Source organism: Atheta coriaria, unplaced genomic scaffold (genome assembly GCF_025399875.1).
Source record: "Atheta coriaria isolate IRGN ID8LTWV9N9 unplaced genomic scaffold, Caltech_Dcor_3.1 hic_scaffold_16_pilon, whole genome shotgun sequence".
Classification (NCBI taxonomy): Eukaryota; Metazoa; Arthropoda; class Insecta; order Coleoptera; family Staphylinidae; genus Dalotia; species Dalotia coriaria.
This window is the reverse complement of record NW_027045458.1, coordinates 1139983-1159297: the sequence shown is the minus strand read 5'-3', so window position 1 is coordinate 1159297 and position 19315 is coordinate 1139983. Positions and strand designations below refer to the sequence as shown.

Sequence of the window (19315 nt, the reverse complement as noted above, 5' to 3'; positions counted from 1 at the left end):
CGGTCGTCGTGTCATCGCGAGCGCGCTCATGAATATCTAATGGCGGGCCCCCGAAAGCAGCATGATGATGTGATAATAAAATTCGACCGACCTGCACGCCACTGCCGCACAACAAGTATACAGTTCTATAGTTGTAGAATAGCGCATTAGGGCAGTAGGCATTATTCATAATTCGAGCTCCACCCAAACACGAATAATCCGCCATTGCACGCACGCCACTATTAACCATTTATAGAACTATTTATTACAGTTTACTACATTACCTACTTGCTCGTTTGACTTTCTTTGTGTGTTGGTTCTTTTATGATTTCAATGTGTAATTCAATTGAGATAAAGTGTTCTTTGTTGACGAAACACATTTACGCAATCCCTGCATGATAATATTACTTAATACTATCTAAAACCAATGAATTTGCGCTCGAGAAATTCGTTTCTGCACGGCTGGTGTCTTCTTGTCTTGTCACGCAGGAGTATAAGGACTTCGTCGACGCTGAAGGATTGATGCCGACCGGCACCAGCGACTTCCGGCAGCCGGTGTGTTTCGAGATGCGACAGCTGCGCAGTGCTGATCTGATGAACGCAGCTGGATTCTTTGATGAAGTGGACGTGCGCAAACCGCTCCTGCCGTACAGTATACACGCTCTTAATAACAATAACAATAACGGGGCTAACAATAACCACGCGAGTAATAACAACAACAACAATAATAATGCTGAAATGGGCAGTATGGATAGTTCGGATACATTCGCCAGTTGCCCAACGCATCCGTTCCTCTCGCAGGGCGATTTGACATCTGACATCGCCGATGGGAGTTGTGCTATTGATAGTAATCTCTATGTAAACCCACTGGACAAGAGCGGTGAGAATAGTCCGGATGCCCCGAAGGCGGTGCGGCCTGCTGGCGGCGTTAAGAAGTCCGCTTCCGGTGATACGGCGTTGCGGAACTTGGCTGCGTCGCCATTAGACGACCATTATCGAGATTTCGCCGCGCTCGATAGAGGGAGCCGTGTGAGTCTCAACGAATCGCCATTACCACAACGACAGCGAAGGACGCGCTTCCAGCAGGTCAGAAATAATCATTATTCTTTGTTATTTATGTTCCTCATGGTAATTATTATTTATTTATTGTAATGTATGTGCAGAGTCATGGACGGCTGAAGGCGCGTTTCGGTGATTCGTTGGAGAATCGCGACTCGCAGGAGAGTCTCTCGCAGGAGCCGACGAAAAAGAAGCGCACGTCCTTTATGCCAACGCGCGGCCTGGCGTCGGCGACGCGCATTATCAATCAGCACTTGTTTGGCATCCAGAGCAGCATTGGCTCGCGTTCAGGTACATAACCTATTTTTATGGCCTGCAACAAAAGAATGGCGTACATTAATAACGGCCGTAATCATATATCTTTGCTGTTGCTTTCTTACAAATGCTAATTTCGAAGAATATATTAATATCTATTTTGCCGCAAGGAAGTGAATTAGGTTATGTTAGCTTGTAGGAAGTGGGCGTGTATGGTGAGTGTTTTATATACGTTTTCTAACGTTGTAGGTAAAAATAGCAGCAGTAAATCGTCGCTGTCAGTCGACTCGATCGATTCGCGCGCCTCGCCGCAGCTGGAGAGCAATCGACGCTCCAAGTCCATCCTGAAGAAGTCCGACAGTAGCGGGTATCGCAGTGCGACAGATCCGGAAAGTGAGCGGCTTATCTCCGATGGTGCTTCGGCTGGTGGCGCTGATGGACAAGGCAGTGGTGGAGAATCCTCGCCACATAAAAGAATGTCTTCACCGCCTGCGGTGCGTGGCATGGCGACGGTGGCGCCACATCGTAGAGTAACGCGTCTGCCACCTCCGCCACCCGCCTATCAACAACAAGCTGAGAGTGGAATGCGAGCGATGACTATGACAATGAAATCGCCGCTTTTCTTACTCGATGATATTATGCAAACGCAGGCACCGACGCAGGCGCAGACAACGCGTCGCTCTCAAGGAGCAGGATCACGGCATGGTCAAGCGGTGAAATACAGCACGGGCGATACACCGCTGTATATTTGCCCACCACCACCGCCAATGGAAGATTCCTCGCCCACAGAAGAGACTAAATTACTCACCGGAGGCGGTGGTATGTCCACGTCGACTACTGGAAGTGGTGGACGTGGGATGAAGAACAACGTCGGCGGTTCACAGAAGCGACACAACGCGTCCGCTTCGTAGCAGTGGCGTTACGCGTTTGTACTTTGATTTCGATGAACAATGTGTGCGTGTGCGACAACGACAGCCAAATGCAATACCAGATGGGATGATTTTGTCTGTGATTTTGTGGAACGCATGACATGGACTATGATTTTGTGAACGATTATCTAGCATCTAAGTCATTTTGCCATTTTTGTGCTTTATTCGCATCGTTAAGGACAATTTTTGTCGCTAAATTGTAAAACTTGTACATATGAACCAACAAAAAGTCCCATTACAAATACTATACACATTCCTACTCAAAATATATTAAAAATGGAGTAATACGACAAGTGAAAAGCATAAAGAAGGGAACGTAATGAAGCGATTATTTTTGAATCGAGGTTATTATAGTTTTAATTCGAAAGCACTGAAAAAATTGAATGGTTACTAGTTACTACTACGAACAAAAATCTTAAATTATAAATTTTTAAACAAAACGTTAGCAATACATTGAAAAATGAGACGAGAAAGTAATCCAGTAGTGTTTGAAAACTTATAAAAGTTGTAACGGAGGAAGTAAATTCGGAATATGTGACTTAGGAATGAAAAGTACGGCACTGATTGTAAATGATTTTGTTTTTGTCTTGGTTTGGTTGAGAAATATGAAGTGATTAATGTAGGAACATTGCACAAACGAGACGTAATGACACAATCAAATCTTCAACGAATTTTTTCAACTTTTTGCCACTCGCAAACATATGTCACGCGCGCGCCAGTAATTTATAATCTTAATTTCGTGAAAGCAGACGTCGTTGATTTCCTTTTGTTCGAACACACGAAACAGAATGATACACACACACGAAAGTCAATTCAATTCGCAAACTTTAAAGCAGAAGAAGAAGAAATTACAAAACGATAATATAAATAAATGTAAATGTAATTGTATAATGTGTAATTACAGATTTTAACTACGTATTAAGAACACAAACACAGAATATATGAAGATATATTTAGAATATATTTAAAAAAAGATGAATGACGTGAGGAAAAATCGACAAATCTGCTTTTACTCTGATCGACACAGAAAATCAAATCGCAACAATCAATTTGCAATTGTTTTGCCGATTGCAATTACAATAAAACATAAAGAATAAAACTCGCACGAATCAAGCAGCGCACTGGTGTTGATGCAAATCACAATAATGTAATTATAATAATCCGGCTGAGCAAACTGATTACTTGAGTGTGTATGTTGCCATTGTTGTGTTTGCCTTCATGTGGAGAAACAAACTTAATTCTGTGACTATTATTATTACATACTTTGAACATTCCGTTTTGTTGGAAAGTGCGTACGCTTGAACGTTGTTATATTAATTTTATTCTGTACACACGAATTCACACCGCAATGAATGTTAACTGCTAGCAGACGATTTGTGCAGCACCCTAAAGACGCAAACGAGAAGGAGTCAAAGTTCGCAGAATCCACTGCCGTTTTTTTCATGGAACGCCGCATAAAAGTTTTCATGAATCTCTCTAACTCTAACTCTATAACTAAAGAAAAAAAAACTCTCTCTCGGCATGAGTCATGATTCATGTTCACGTTCACACATTTTTGTATGTTACTAGCGATAAAAAACGAGTAGCGGTGAATATTCGACTTTCAAGAACTAAATAGGAACAAGATTCACGTTGATTTGTTAGCCATATACATATCTAACCATGGGGACGTTTTGCAGCGTATGATTCGGTCAAGGGGGGGATTAACATTCGGAATTGAATGCAATTGAACACAAAACCAACGCGTAGAGAGGCTGATCACAAACGGCATTGTTGTAAGCGCATCAATTACATGACATATACATAAATAAATGAATCGATACTATGTAAATGTTGTTACAATCGAATAAAAACTAATTTACTGTTGAACTTGCTGCGTTTTATTGCATTGCAAACATTTTTTTGTGGCGGCAAATAATATTTTCCCAAATCATGATTTTGTTATAGGCAACTCAACTTACACAACACGCGTTTATGCGGCATGTATTTACAGAATTTGTAAAATCATTTAAAAACACAACAAACTTGATATAAAATAATAGATATTTTAAATTAAACAATACATAATAGTCACTAATAATGTAATAACATAAAATTAAGAAGTTAAACCATTTAAAACCATTCTTTAAATAAAGTAACGTAAGTTCGTTCATGTGCTTTAACAGTGTTGCCAAACTAGACATTTCCATTTTCAAACTTCAACGATCTCTAAATGACCGTTAGAACGATAGTTCAGTTCAAATTGGCATTTTTAACGGAACGTTCGCAGCGTCCGCACCAAACACAAGATAAATAATTGGTTCTTTTACACCGTATATTGCATTTTATTTGCTTGCGTTTAATTCATAGTAGTTAACTAAAATGAATAAGACAAATATTGCGAGCAGACTAAGACCTCCTATGATAAGAAGTGCAACAAGTACTGCCAAAAAACTACCAGTGCTCAAAGAGAACTCGACAAACATTACAATACCTACCGTAACGTTCAACAAACCAGGACCAGGAGCAGCTTCTTCCTCTAGCACAAGCAATGTGCTTGCATCATCTCATGCCATACGAAGAGGCCGACGTTCAAAATCGTTTGGTGTATCAACTGCCAAAGCTTCTATGCACAACAAAATAAAATCCAGTGCTTTGACTTCAACTCTAGCAAAGAAACCGCTTGCAGGACGCGTTGCTGCAACAAATGTGACATCACGTTTGAATACTGGATTAACTCGAACAGCGACTCTGGCAGCGGCGTCAAAGACTGCTGTAAAACGGCCTGCAGCAGCAACAGCAGAGACAACTAAGGCTGTGCCATCAGCACCCAAACTCTCAAAGTTTGATTTCAAAGGAAGGCTTGCTGCCTTGGAGGATAAGCATAAAGTGCTTGTCACTACACACAAAGAAGCAAAGAGTAGACTTGAAATTTTAGAAGATGGTAATATATTTTACTAGATTTAATATTTCACTGTAAAATTTATTATTTTTATTTTGCAGAAAATGTTAGCTTTAAAACCAAATGTGAGGAGCAGGAACAACTCCTTGAAGAATTAAAGCAGTACAAAGTAAGTACTGGCGAATTGATCAACACTCTGAGGCAAACTGAGAGTAGATTAGAAGTATCACAAAAGCATGGGCTTGATTTACAAACAAAGTTAGACAAATCAATTAAAAACTTTGAGCAATTACAAAAAAATCACAATGCATTGAATTCTGACCTTGAGCAATTGAAAACTGAAAAATTATCAGTTGAAGATGCCCTTCAAGAACTACAATCAATGCATGACTTGCTTCAAACGAAATTCAACAAGTTGCAAGCTGAACAAACTGAACTAAAAGTCGACTTTGCTTCCATACAGGATAAATATCAAGCGACCGAGCGTGAGAATGAACATCACAAGACTCAACTGAAAGAAGCACTTCAGTCAATAGAAGACCTTAAACGAAATCTGCGTGAACATGAAGAACTCAGGCGACAATTACACAACGACGTACAGGATCTCAAAGGCAACATACGCGTGTTTTGCCGTGTGCGGCCAATTAAACCGGATGAAGAAGACCGCATGCCATGCAATATGGATTACATTGATGACGATACTCTCGGACTGAGAAAATCCCGTGAGTCTGTGATGGGACGCGATAAAGGCGAAAGCAAGTTGGAGTTTACATTTGATCGGGTGTTTGCTGCTGAGAGCTCACAAGCGGAAGTCTTCGAAGATTTATCACAGTTGGTGCAGAGTACTCTGGATGGATACAATGTATGCGTATTTGCCTATGGGCAAACAGGATCAGGCAAAACATATACAATGTTAGGTAGTGGAGATAATTTAGGAATGATTCCACGATCCGTTGATTTGCTGTTTACCAAAATCGCTGAGTTAGAGCAACTCGGATGGGTATATGAGGTGCAAGTTAGTTTCATGGAGATTTATAATGAAACAATCAAAGATTTACTCAATCCCGATTCGAAGAAATCGCACGAAATTATGTACAATGAAGGTAAAGGTTCGGTGGTGACGAATTTATGCACTGAGACTGTGTCCACCGCCATGATGGTCAAGAAGTTGATGATAAAAGCGAATAATAATCGGGCGATCGCCGCTACGAATTTTAATCTGCACAGTTCACGATCGCACGCTGTGACGAAAATCTCCGTACGTGGGTATTTTGAACATAACGTCTTCAATGGTTCGCTCAATTTGGTTGATTTGGCTGGCTCGGAGTCGGCGAAAAACTCGGAGCGGATGACTGAGACGAAAAACATTAATAAATCACTATCCGCTTTGGGTACAGTGATGCTTGCGTTGCATAACAAGGACAAACATGTCCCTTACCGTAATTCTAAGTTGACGTATTTGTTACAATCTTCGCTCGGGGGCAATTCGAAAACGCTTATGTTTGTGAATATTTCGCCGCTTGAAGAATGTTACAATGAATCGGTGAACTCATTGCGCTTTGCGTCGAAGGTAAAGGAGGTGAAGACGGGTTCGAAACGGAACCGCAATGTTAATAGGTCCTAGTTTATATTTTTATTATTTTGATTTATGAATTTTATAGAGGCTATAAGATTTGTACTGGCTCTTAATTATATTGTATCTGTAATACTTTTGTATCCACCTGGATGTATATATATCATATGTATTTTATATGCTGTTAGCTACGATGAATAAACAAACAACTTTTTGTACTTTTTTGTGATTATATCAAGTGTATATTTTAATATCAGTGAATCATTTGTTTTGTCTTTGATTTCGGTATATAATGTGTGATCGTGTGTGGCTATTAAATTGTGTTAAATGTAAGTGTTTATTGGCTTATATTATCCAAAAGAATCGCTTTTATGCTATTTTTTAATCAATTGTTACATGTTTCATTTAAATTTTGTTTTATCCTATAGGCAACCGCGCCAATGTTTCAAATAGATTCTAACCTCAATATACACGTGCGTGCATACTGCATGAATAGTTTAAAAGCAGTTTCCAATTGTTTCCTTAAATTTAATTTAGCAATACAATAATGTCGGAAATGCAGGAAGAATTTGAAGACATAATGGAGCAAGACGAGGATGATGAAGACGACAATGAAGATATGGAAGAAGAAGGTGAAGATGGTGAAACAAAAGCAACAAATACTGATGGTGATGTATACTTGCCTGGAAAACCACTCGAAGAAGGTGAAGAATTGGTGTGTGATCAATCTGCATATGTTATGTTGCATCAGGCACAGACTGGTGCACCCTGTTTAAGTTTTGACATCATCGCAGATAATTTAGGTAATAAAAAACACATAAACCAATTTTACAAAGAAGTAATGCAATTTTTTTAAAATTAATTTTAGGTGAAAATAGAGAGACATTTCCTATGACTGCATATGTTGTGGCTGGAACACAGGCATCACAAGCACACATGAACAGTGTGATTGTTATGAAATTGAGTAATCTACATAGGACTAGCAAAAATGATAATGAAGATGATGATGATGAGGATGACAGTGATTCAGAGCAAGAGGAAGAAGATGAAGCAAAGAAGCCCAAAATGGCAGGGGCATTGATCAAGCATCAGGGATGTGTTAATAGAATTAGAGCCACTACATATAATAACACTGTTCTGGCTGCTTCATGGAGTGAACTGGGCAGAATTAGTATATGGAATTTAAATCAACAATTGGAAGTTGTCAATAATGATGCATTATTAATGAAATACAATAAAGAGAATTTAGGAAATAGTGTAACAGCTGTATTTACATTTAGTGGCCACCAAAAGGAAGGTTTTGCTATGGATTGGTCAAAAACACAATCAGGAGTAAGTCAAAAAATATTTTAAACTTCATAAATTTTAATTTAAACTTATTTTGCAGATGTTGGCAACAGGAGATTGTAAAAAAGATATACATATCTGGACCCCTGGTGAAGGCACATGGACAGTAGATCAACGACCTCTAATCGGTCATAAAGATTCCGTGGAGGATATTCAATGGTCACCAAATGAAAGATGCGTGATGGCTTCTTGTTCAGTGGATAAGACGATACGAATCTGGGATACACGAGCGCCCCCTCAGAAAGCATGCATGTTGACCGCAGATAACGCTCACGATTCAGATGTGAATGTCATTCACTGGAACAAGCATGAGCCATTCATCGTAAGCGGTGGTGACGACGGTGTGCTAAAAGTATGGGATCTGCGTCGTTTTCAACAGAAAACACCAGTTGCATTCTTTAAACATCATTCAGCGCCGGTGACAAGCGTTGAATGGCATCCTACTGATGGTGCGGTGTTTGCTTCTGCGGGTGCGGATCATCAAATCGCATTGTGGGATTTATCGGCTGAGAAGGATAATGAGACTGCCACGGAAATACCGGTTAGTGTTTTTATTTATTTTTGAATATTTTCTCTGATTTATATTTGTTTTTGTGATTCATGTTTTGTTGTTGTTGTTGTTCAGGGTACCAAGCACAGTTATTGTTCATTCATCAGGACAAACTGATTTAAAGAGAACTTCACTGGCATCCACCAACTTCCAGGTGTGTGATTATCAATTACGGCGCACAGTGGTTTTAACATTTCAGAACAATTAGCGTTTAATAATGTTTCGTCAATCATGTTTCTATGGATCTTAAAGGAATTTATAATGAAGAAACTGAAATACTGATAAAGTTGGTAGAATTTTATTGAGTACCAAAATAAGAGCAGAAATGTTGATTGATTTAATTTTATTTTTATGGTGGAATATAACCATTTTCAGTCTTCGCAACGTAAACTAAAGAATATTGAAGTAATCTGATAAAAATTAATCAGTAAACAAGTATATATAATTATAAAAAAGTAATCAACGTAAATCATTTAGATAAAAGGGAATAAAAGAAACAATCGTAATCACTTAATTTGTCAATATGTAATAAAATGAATTATTCCAAAGAGATTCATATTAATCAAATGCCGCATCGTTGGTCAGCCATGCGAGAACTAATTCACAGCTGTTCAATGTGTCGCCCATGTGATCAACCAGTTTTTCATCGCTTTTTATTCAAAGCTTTTGCTACGACCATCACAGATTTTCTGCACGCGCGCGATGCAAACATACCTCTGATTCTCGAAGGACGACAATTTAAATCTGCTCCTTCTATATAAAACGAAAAAAGAAAAGCTTTGATAATTTTTAGAAGCATTAAAAAAAACAATAATGTTACTTTTAGCATATGCGATATCTCATCGACGTCATCTTTGCCCAAAATCGTGCTTTTCGACACTGGGAATCTTCGTCATTTTAACACGTTCAGTTAGACACCGTTTTTCGTTGTGCTCAAAGTAAAAGCCATTCTTGTTAAATACTTTTTCATTTGTAAGCGAGTTATTTCATCCACAGCAGTGAGTTGCAATGGTTTTTGGGCTGCAAATAATTGGTTCAGCACATGACTTAAATTTTTAGTTATTACTTACTTGACTAATATTTATCAATAACGGTATTTTCACGCTTGTTTCAAGTTGTACTTTTCATCGGATACATGTTGATCAATGATAAACAAATCTTGATTTAACGCTGCAATTATAAATCCGTAATTAATTTGTCCGATAATGTTCATTTCCTTGAACATATCTTTAGAAAAGTGTTTCTGTAACTCAAGTTCAGCATCTTTGTTGCTTTGCGGGTGCAATATCCGCACGGAATTTAACATTAACTCTTTTTGTTTATCATTGGCAAGCTCGCTTTCCTCCACAGCTTTTGATTGGAGTCAAATTGAAATTCAAAACATCAGAATTGTTTTCTTCTGCTTGCGCAGGTTGTTTTATTGGCGAATCAAAGACAACTTTTGTTGGTTTTGCAGGTTTTTCTTCTGTTTCTTTAGGTGGGTAGAAGCTGACTCACTTGTGAGTATTCAAAAGAACTCATGAACCATCACTGCTGTTTTCATTAATTGAATTCCATTTGTGTGTCAGTTATTTCTTTTTCAGGCAATTCTTCACGTTTTTAACTATTTTAAACTCTGTTAAACATTTTTGAACTCTTTTAGGCGTAACAGGACATTTAATAATCTCTACTTTCGGTCCTGCAACCTTTTGCTTTTTAAATATCTCCAAGAATGATTTAACATTGACTTTCTTATCATTGTTATCGTCATCTTCATACTTTCTTTTATTATCCTCTTGTGTAATTCCAACAGAAATATTTAGATTCTGGACTTTATATGTTGATGGAAAATTCTTGAAAGCTTCCAGCAGACTCATTTTAACAGTCGCCATTAAGCTTTTTCCTGTTCCAAGAAAATCTGTCTCTTATCAGGCGTAACATTAACATCCACCAAACTACTTAATACTTTAACATTTAAATAAACAAATGGATACTGATTGTTATTAAAGCTTCTGTAGGTTTCATTGACAAGTTTAGCAAGTTTTTGTGGCTCACACGGCCGTGAATTAATATAATAAAACTGTCTATCAGCTGCAGATCGACCGCTTCCATGCATGACACTGGAAATATGAAAATCAAACACAAATGGTGATTCGTCAGGGACTTTCTTGATTGTAAAATCATTCGCGATTGTTTCATCTGGTTGTACCAGCGGCACTTGAAGCAATTGTGATATTTGCTTTGCGCCAAATATATTTACGATATTATCACTGACTGAGCCGCTTCCCTGTGTCGTAAGTATTATGTTCTTATTGTTCAACACTTGATTACTGCATGTAAATTTAACATTTGTGCATACTAAACAATACGCGTACAATAAGCTGCACATTTTATTGAACTCTTTCTTTGAGTTTTTCGTAAACTCTTTCCTTCGCACCGGCAGACTTGCAAATAGATTGGAAAGCTGAACAGTTGTACCAACTGAACGGGCTGTGATGGATTGTGATATAATATGGCCATTGTGGTCATAGCATATTTTTGTAGCATGTTCTAAAGATTCATGTCTGGTTATTATTGTGAGATCTGCTAAAGCACAGAGTGAGCTAAGAGCCTCGCCACGGAATCCAAGTGTCGCGACGTTTTCTAAGTCGTTAAATTCACGAATTTTTGATGTGTAGTGTTTTAATGCTAAAGTAAGAACAGATAAATTAGGTTTAATTTTTTTGTGTTTGAATGTGTTGATGAACTTACTTAAAGCAGCGAAATTTTTCTCCTGTACTCCGGAACCATTGTCAATTACTTCGATGGAATCTTGGCCGTAGTTTTTCACCCGTATTTCAATATTTGTTGCGCCGGCATCAATTGCATTCTCAACTAGTTCTTTAACAGCAATTGCAAGACTTAAAACAACCTGTTAACATATAAAAAATAGTTCAACATAAATTGCTTCCATCTAATTTGGGGATAATGTTAAAGTTAATAATATTACTTTATTAATATAGTTTTATCTTAGATATTATATTTGTTGGTTTTTATGTAATAGTAAAAAGTAAAAACGCATATGCCATATAAGCACTATTTTATTACATGTAAAATAATAAATAAATTGAAAATCTACTCTTGTTTATAAAGTAACCAACAAAAAAAAACATGAAAATAGTTGTTTACCTGGCCGGAACATATTCTGTGTACTGTTTCATTATTAATTGGTTTAATTTCATCTTGTTTTGACAACATCTTTTTAGCCCAAAATAAAAACGCGCGAACCAACGAATATCAGCTGATCAAGCAGGCCTTGCTCTGTTGTTTTGCGCGCTCTCTCTTTCCTTTAAAAATGAATTCTTTGTTCAAAGTCAGTAATTTCTTACAAACTAAATTAGTTGAATGAAAAAGCAATTCAGAGGTTTTATCCTTTAACTTTAAATCTTTTATTGAACAATCAAAGCAAATAGAAGTGAAAACTTTTTCGTTATTTGTAAAAATAAAATTTATTGTTTTAAAGAAAAAGCTTTAAGAATGAAGTATCTGTTGTTAATTTTTGTTTTTCTCTTTTAGTTTTCGAGAATAATAGTATATGAAACCCGGTGTAAATAAATAATAAACATTTGTCGGAGGCGCCTGGCAATTTTGTAAGTGGTTGTACTAATTATTAAAAACAAATGCTGCCATTCTGTGCAAAAGTTTTTCATTATCCAATTAACACAACTTTTTACTTAATACCTCTGATAGTTTACTCAGGAGACATTTTTAAGTACAAAGTGTACAAAGAGCTATACTTAATTACTGAGTATCTCAGAAACTAATAAAGATAAACAAAAACCGGGAACGGTGTTGGGTTCTGCAAATAATTCTACACAAGATAAGAATTTAAAAATTTTATTTTTAAGGTAGTGGAAAACACTTTTCCGACGCGATTTTCTCGGAAAGTAATAGAGTTAAAGAGTTATTTCTTTCATTTTCTTCATGTCATAACTCAATTCTATAAGATGGCAGATTTAGTTTTTTGATTTTCAGATGTTGACCAAAAGCCACTCAAAATTCATCAAGAGGTTACACTTAACTATTTTAGGGGTCAAAAATTGCTTTTTATGCTAAAGCAAAATGGAAAACGCCAATCGGTAGAGAATTCCCATGCGATGAACAATCTCTATTTAGTTTCTTGATAACATCAATATTTTGGAAAAACTTGATGGAAATCGAAACACGACAAAATGAACCACTTCTCTGATTTTCATGAAACTGTGTAACTAGGTGTAGAATGATGCAAGGAAACCATTTATTAAGGTTTGGATTTGCTGACATAATTAGTTTTTAAGTTATCGACCATTTTCATATATTGCATAAGTGTGGATAATTAAACATTTTAAAATTTTAAATAGTTTCAAATTATGCACTGAATACGAATCTGAAAACCATTTTCTTTTAACTTTATTCGTTTACAAGAAAATTGCAATAAACTGGATTATTCATTTTCTCCACCATTCCTTATGCAAAAAATTAAAATTTGAAAGTTGACTTTTTTGTTGCGGAATATTAAAGAACACGTGATTTTGAATACATTATCTTAGTAACATTTTGTTATTAAACCGATGGTTTCGATAATAATCACCCTTTATAGTTTGAAAAAGTACTTACCACTTTGTACTTTGATTTTCGAGTGGATCAAATTTTAGCGTTGAGAATCCTTCAAGAATCAAGGATCTGAAGTCCTTTTCTTTCTAGTCCTTTTAGTTTTGAAATATTCGTAAATAATTCGTAAGTAATTTAAATTCATTTCAACCGGAATAAATTTTAAATTATAGTTCTGCTCTGTTTTTCAGTCAATATTAATTTGAACCAAAAAATTCAACGCTGCTTTTCAGCCAAAATGTGTTCTCTGATAGGCATTTAAGGAGATAGAAAGTTTTGTCTTGTAAAATTTTAAGAAAAATTATACGGCAAGTCATACAAGTAGATAGGATTTCCGCAAGAATACTTTAACTCCTTGATCAAAGCCCCAAGGACCTCATACAGGAGACAGGAATTGTTAGGTGCAGGGTTGGGTAATAAAATAGTTTGCATCTTGCGTGTTTATCCAACAGGAACAATTTATTTATTTCGTCATTATATACTAACTGTTTAGGAAATAACAACGTGTGGCGTCTTGCATTGTTCAATAATGTACTTATTACGTCGTCAATAATTTTTCATAAAGCGTCGAAACGTGAAACTCAACTTCTACGAATACGTAGAATCGTCGTGTGTAGGTAGGAAATCCATCCGGAAAGCACTCCATTCGTCGATTATCATGCTATCGGAGTAATCGTGGTAATGCAACGGAAACACTTCGCGCTGCTTGAGCGGAAGCAAACGCGATCTAACATCCTTTAACAACATTAAGTGATAGCTTAAAATTTAATCATAGATTTATGCATCATGATAGAAACTAAATCGCTAATAAGTTATTTAAATAAACTTGCGATAACAGCGATGCAACTGTTTGCATTTCGTCGAATCGTTTTTGAAACACATTAGAAAACAATAGAGATAAGAAGTTCTTCTGTGTGTCTATAAATAATTTCATCACAATTGATATTAAGTAAATATTATACGGAATCATCTGAAACAGACAAATCAGAAACAATTAGTTATACAGGCATCCAGTTAACCTTAAAAAGAACTTAAATGATTCAAGAAAACATTTGTTGAGTGTGTGTCATACTGACCATTGGACCAATTATCACAAAATATGTCATAATTGTCAATATTGACAAAGAGGCATATAAAGAATTTAAAATTCTACCAATGAATAGAAAGTTATCAACATAAAACTTCTAGCACATGAAAAAAACACACTCAACACTAATATTTATAAAGTTCTCATCATTTACTTAAAAAAAATTAAATATTAAGTGAAAATATTACCATGATACCACCACTTAGTCTTCTTTGGATTCTTATTGCAGGTTTTCACATAAAAAGCGTTATCAGGCGGTCGTTTCTGCAAAAATATTAAGTAAATAACAACATTTCTACATTGAAATCACCAAAAAACTAATTTACCTTTTCTTTACAACTACTGAGCATAGATACAATTGACAAACAGACGGACTGCACCGATAACGCCGGTGACCAGTCGTCTGTGAGGATTGATAAGCAAATGTGGCCGTTGCTGTAGACGTGTGGATGCACGGGAATATTGGCGCCGACGAAGATGACTTCAGGCGAATCGAACGGATACTTATTGGTGAACTTGAACTGCAGCTGGAAGCACTCGCCCTCGTAGAGCGTGCCCGGCACACCCTCCATGCGGATTGTCCACTGCAGCAAGTTCTGCTCGGCGAGCTCGTAGTCAACAAGCACTCCAGGTGGCGGCTCCTTCAGCAGTGACATAAGCTCTTTCTGGAGCCGTTTCTGAGGGCGAAGAAGTAAAAGTTAGAGACTGGACAACCAGACTGCTGGCCTTGGTTCTCCCAAGCCTTACTAATTTATACTAATTTATTGAACTAATGCAAAAGCGAGATTGAATTGTGGTTAATGTGATGATTATAAACACGTTAGAGTCGCTAGACGAATTGGTAAACATGTTGTTGAATGCTGGTGAATTGGCATGTGCGTATAACTCGTCGAGAAGTTCGAGGCGAAAACAAAGGAACGCGCAAGGTTAGAGATGTTTGCGTTTGTGGTGTGTTTGGGATTTACCTCTGACGGAGACATGCCGGACATTCTGTTCACATCCGATTCAGCTGGATGCAGCTGTGGACCACTATAATTTTGTGTCAGCTGTTTGACTGGCGCACCTCCTGTCAGCCTGCTGCGATACCTGCATTAACTGCACCCGAACGCGCCCAGCGGAGAAGAACGCGAGTATCGCGGGCGGCGAGAGCGCGCGCTTCGACCAGATGCCGCGATCCGTGGTGCGCCTCTCGCGACTGTCGCGAGTTGTGGCCTAGAAGGCGAAGTCGATCGCACAATCGTACACAGATAGCACGTCAAAGTGCGTCAACGCACTGCGACTCCTGCGGCTCCTGCGGCTGCGACACGCATTGTCCCAACGAGACGCGCGGTACGCGCCAACGTAGAATTTCGAATTTATTATCGCTGCTGTCTGATTGAAATCGTCAAGGTGGCAGTGGCGTAAAAATACTGCAAGCAAATATACAACGCAACAAATGCAACTATTGTTTTAAATGCAAATATTTGCCCAAAGTTTGTTGCGCGGTGCGCTGAATGTATGTGGAAATAACTTACTCAACTTCAGATAAGATAAGATTGCAATTTATAGCAGACATTTGTATTGATTGGGGGCTTTTTTTCGTTAAGTGTGTAGAATGTTGAAAACAGAAAAACCAATTTGTTCATATTTTGCATAATGTGTAGAAATGGTTGCCTATCTCAAATATACAAATCGCATAATAAATATTTGATTTGCTTCGTAAAAAGTTATATAAACTTGCTCTGCAGCAATACAATATTTCAAAAATTAAATAAAATTTTTTTACAATAAAAATTATTAACGCATTGCACCTTTAAATGGTCCAAATAAATAAATTAAAACATGAACACATAGCATGCAGCAACAGTTCATGCAAGTTTAACATGTACAACTGGTTGCCTATCCCAATAGCAATTGCTGCATTCCAGTCGTGACATGTCAAGCATAATGATCAAGATGAGTACATCCGCCGGACTCCTCTTACTATAGGGTTTGTCATCGCGTTTAATTGATTAATATTGAAACAATGAACGTGTAGCAATACCGAAGCATAGTGATAGTGCAATAAAATGTAATACGTTCCCAACAACTAGTCATGCGTTAACTGCACCGCAATCAACACAACAAAACACTCGAATGAAGAATCTTCATCATACGAAAAGTTCTTTTACAAAATCTCATCATGCCTGTAATAAAAGACGCCAACATCGTGAAGATTGCGATCGAGATGACCGACATGGTCCCGCATCTCACCGAATTCAATCAAAAGCAACCGCTTACATGCATCATCCAAGAATTGTGCAACGTTTGGAATCTCTCCGAGCCCGACCAATACGCACTGCAATTCAACGATACCAACAACAAGAACTACATCACCGAGAAGAATCGCAATGAGATTAAGAACGGATCCGTCATACGCCTAGAATACTCACCATCTAAGACTGCCCAAGATATCCTGCATAAACTGAATGCTGGATCAGTGGAGGAAAAAACTGCAGCTGTACAAAAACTGTCCAAGTTAAGTGCTGATATTACTTTTGCTTTAGAATTCATCAGCAAGCAGGGTTTAACTTTGATTATCAAACACATAGAAGGTGGTAAATCAAAAGGTGCTCTTCTTGCTTACTCACTGCTATCATTTGTTGAATTAATGGAGCATGGAAGTGTATCTTGGGACATTCTTGATGGGCAGTTCATTAGTAGAATTGCTGGGTATGTGAACACTTCACAGGAGAAGGACATTGGTCAGGCAGCACTATCAATATTGGAAAATATTGTTTTGAATAGTAGTCAAGGGTATGAACAGGTTGAGAAAGAAGTTCCAGTCAGTTCTTTAATCACCCACCTTCAGGAGTCTTCTGTAGTTCAACAGAATACAGTTGCTTTGATTAATGCCTTGTTGATTAAAGCAGATTTCACCAAGAGGAGATCCATTGCTGCTACATTGGCTTCCAAACAGTTGAGACAAGTTATCCAGCAGAATATTCTTCAAACCGGAGCAGTGGAAGGTGCAGAAATGGCGCATCAGTTGTATGTGCTGCAAACTTTGATTCTTGGCTTGTTGGAGCAGAGGATGAAGACCAAAATGGATCCACAGGTTAGTGCAGATTATTTTATTAAGCATGTATATGTTTAGATCTTTTTTATTTTTACTAACAAATAAATTCTGGTAGTTGTGCTGTACATAATATTTAATTGTCCTTAGGATCAAGATGGTCACGATAAAATTAAAGAACTGCGACGCATAGCCTTCGACGGAGAAGGTGCTGGGAGTATTCGAGGTCCTGTTGGTTTTACACGTGATTACAAAAAGCTTGGTTTTCGTAATGATATAAATCCAGCTCTGGATTTCACTGAAACCCCACCTGGGTTATTAGCACTTGATTGTATGGTTTATTTTGCTCGTAATCATCCTGACAACTACACTAAACTTGTATTAGAAAACAGCTGCCGAGCAGATGAACATGAATGTCCTTTCGGACGCGCAAGCGTTGAACTTGTGCGTATTTTATGCGAGTTGTTGAAAATCGGTGAATCTCCTTCGGAACAAGGCGGAGCTTATCAAGCTTTATTCTTCACGCATGATTATCCATTTGAAGAAACATTTTGCATTTGTATTGTTTTGTTAAATAAAACATGGAAAGAAATGCGCGCTACTTCGGAGGATTTTGGGAAAGTTGCTTCGGTTGTTCGAGAACAGATCATCAGAGCCCTGCAGACATCGCCTGTGTCTCTAGAACAACTTAAAACACGTTTGTTGTCATTGACATATAGCGAGATTACTGCCTTGTGGCAGCAGGAACGCACTTCAAGAGAAAAGTGGGAATCACATGCTACTCCCATTGTTGAACTCAAAGAACAAATCACGCCGGACATTTTGAATCTCATCCACCAACAACGCATCTCGTTCCTGATCGAAGGAACACGTTTCACTAAGTATTCCGCGCGTGGACAACGTATTAAAGATAAGTATTGGTACATGCGACTGTCGCCTAATCAAAAAGTCCTCCATTATGGTGATTGCGACGAAAAAAGTGCGCCTTCAACCGAAGAACTTACATCGAAACTGGCGGTTTCGGATATTCGTGCGTTGCTTGTAGGTAAAGACTGCCCGAATATGCGGGGGAGGAAAGCAGCGCATCAGCTGGCGTTCTCGTTGGCGCTGGAAGGCGTCGATCTGCAGTCGTTGGACTGTATCGCAGCGGATGAGTTAATCTTTGCGTATTGGACGGATGGGATTAATTCATTGCTGGGGCAGCGGATGCAGAGTAAAGAGGCCGAGAAAGATCTGGACATCCTTTTGTCCATGGAGATTAAATTGAGATTGTTGGACGCGGAAGGTGTTACTATTCCGCAGGATCCGCCACCAATTCCGCCCGATCCACCGCATTATCATTTCTGTTATGATTTGAAATAAGCGGGGAAATAGGAGTTGGTAAACTAACAGTAATAATAACATAAGTAATAATCTGCATGTCAAATCACGTGGTATATTTTAAGAATCTCGTAATTGTAACTTTTTAAAACAAATTATGTTGAAGTGTTTATACACGTGAATAATAAGGGTTTTTGATTAAATGTCAGCGAAAAAGAGGAGAAAACTGCGAACGGTACGACTAAGCGTTTAACGCACTGCGTGTTGCCTAGTTATACCTGCTCTCGATCCGCAAAAATCTTATAATCTTACAATATTGCGCACAAAGTGGAAAAGAGTCCCTAAATATACGAATCTCATTGTGTTCTCGACTAATTAACGAATATCTCAGCCCACACTTCAATATTTCATGCTAAAACCCTTATTTTTCACCTACGATCAATTATTTCGACAAATTAATACTAACCAAGACTAAACGCTCACCAAAAATGCACGTCAAACTAACTAATATGTTTCTACCTATTTGTATTGTTTATTATGTAACTGTAATGGCCAAGACCAAATTAGACTGAGCTAATGTATAAGAATATTGTAATGCAAATAAATATTGAATGTATACAATTGATACATTTATAGATTTAAAATTCAATAATATCAACAACATTATAACGATAAGGTGTAGACTGTCACTGC

At 37.7% G+C, this 19315-nt stretch overlaps 6 protein-coding genes and 1 pseudogene across 7 annotated transcripts in view; 4 read left to right on the top strand and 3 right to left on the bottom strand.

Moving 5' to 3' along the window:
* The window catches only part of LOC135802165 (uncharacterized), a 32305-nt gene extending 28214 nt beyond the window's left edge, over positions 1–4091 (top strand). The window contains exons 8-10 of the mRNA XM_065315696.1: positions 469–1065; positions 1143–1329; positions 1543–4091. Of these exons, the coding sequence (XP_065171768.1) occupies positions 469–1065; positions 1143–1329; positions 1543–2204 (1446 nt within the window). The 3' untranslated portion in view covers positions 2205–4091. The remainder of the gene's footprint in view (positions 1–468; positions 1066–1142; positions 1330–1542) is intronic.
* A 351-nt stretch (positions 4092–4442) lies between these two features.
* On the top strand, positions 4443–6908 carry LOC135802262 (protein claret segregational-like). Of its 2 annotated transcripts, XM_065315825.1 has the most exons (3): positions 4443–5145; positions 5205–5272; positions 5567–6908. In XM_065315825.1, exons 1-3 carry the CDS (start codon positions 4584–4586, stop codon positions 6725–6727), a joined length of 1791 nt encoding a protein of 596 aa, XP_065171897.1. In that variant the 5' UTR covers positions 4443–4583; the 3' UTR covers positions 6728–6908. The 2 variants fall into 2 exon arrangements, with proteins under 2 accessions (XP_065171897.1, XP_065171896.1); XM_065315824.1 differs by having other exon boundaries at positions 5205–6908.
* A 10-nt stretch (positions 6909–6918) lies between these two features.
* LOC135802333 (glutamate-rich WD repeat-containing protein 1-like) lies at positions 6919–8588 on the top strand. The gene is made up of 4 exons (XM_065315896.1): positions 6919–7005; positions 7105–7479; positions 7545–8008; positions 8064–8588. The coding sequence occupies exons 2-4, from the start codon at positions 7224–7226 to the stop codon at positions 8586–8588; spliced, it is 1245 nt and encodes a 414-aa protein (XP_065171968.1). The 5' UTR covers positions 6919–7005; positions 7105–7223.
* Positions 8589–9091: 503 nt separating this feature from the next.
* LOC135802331 (mismatch repair endonuclease PMS2-like) lies at positions 9092–10101 on the bottom strand (annotated as a pseudogene).
* Positions 10102–10141: 40 nt separating this feature from the next.
* Positions 10142–11858, bottom strand: LOC135802195 (mismatch repair endonuclease PMS2-like). The gene is given in 4 exon segments (XM_065315737.1): positions 10142–10449; positions 10452–11240; positions 11304–11463; positions 11721–11858. Coding segments are annotated over 4 exon segments (1326 nt in total). The 5' UTR covers positions 11790–11858.
* Positions 11859–13614: 1756 nt separating this feature from the next.
* Positions 13615–15776, bottom strand: LOC135802148 (ubiquitin-conjugating enzyme E2 W-like). The gene is made up of 4 exons (XM_065315673.1): positions 15234–15776; positions 14595–14945; positions 14457–14532; positions 13615–14151 (listed from the first exon to the last, which is right to left on the bottom strand). The coding sequence occupies exons 1-4, from the start codon at positions 15255–15257 to the stop codon at positions 14138–14140; spliced, it is 465 nt and encodes a 154-aa protein (XP_065171745.1). The 5' UTR covers positions 15258–15776; the 3' UTR covers positions 13615–14137.
* A 386-nt stretch (positions 15777–16162) lies between these two features.
* Positions 16163–19247, top strand: LOC135802145 (engulfment and cell motility protein 1-like). The gene is made up of 2 exons (XM_065315669.1): positions 16163–17344; positions 17453–19247. The coding sequence occupies exons 1-2, from the start codon at positions 16430–16432 to the stop codon at positions 18662–18664; spliced, it is 2127 nt and encodes a 708-aa protein (XP_065171741.1). The 5' UTR covers positions 16163–16429; the 3' UTR covers positions 18665–19247.
* The last annotated feature ends 68 nt before the right edge of the window (positions 19248–19315 follow it).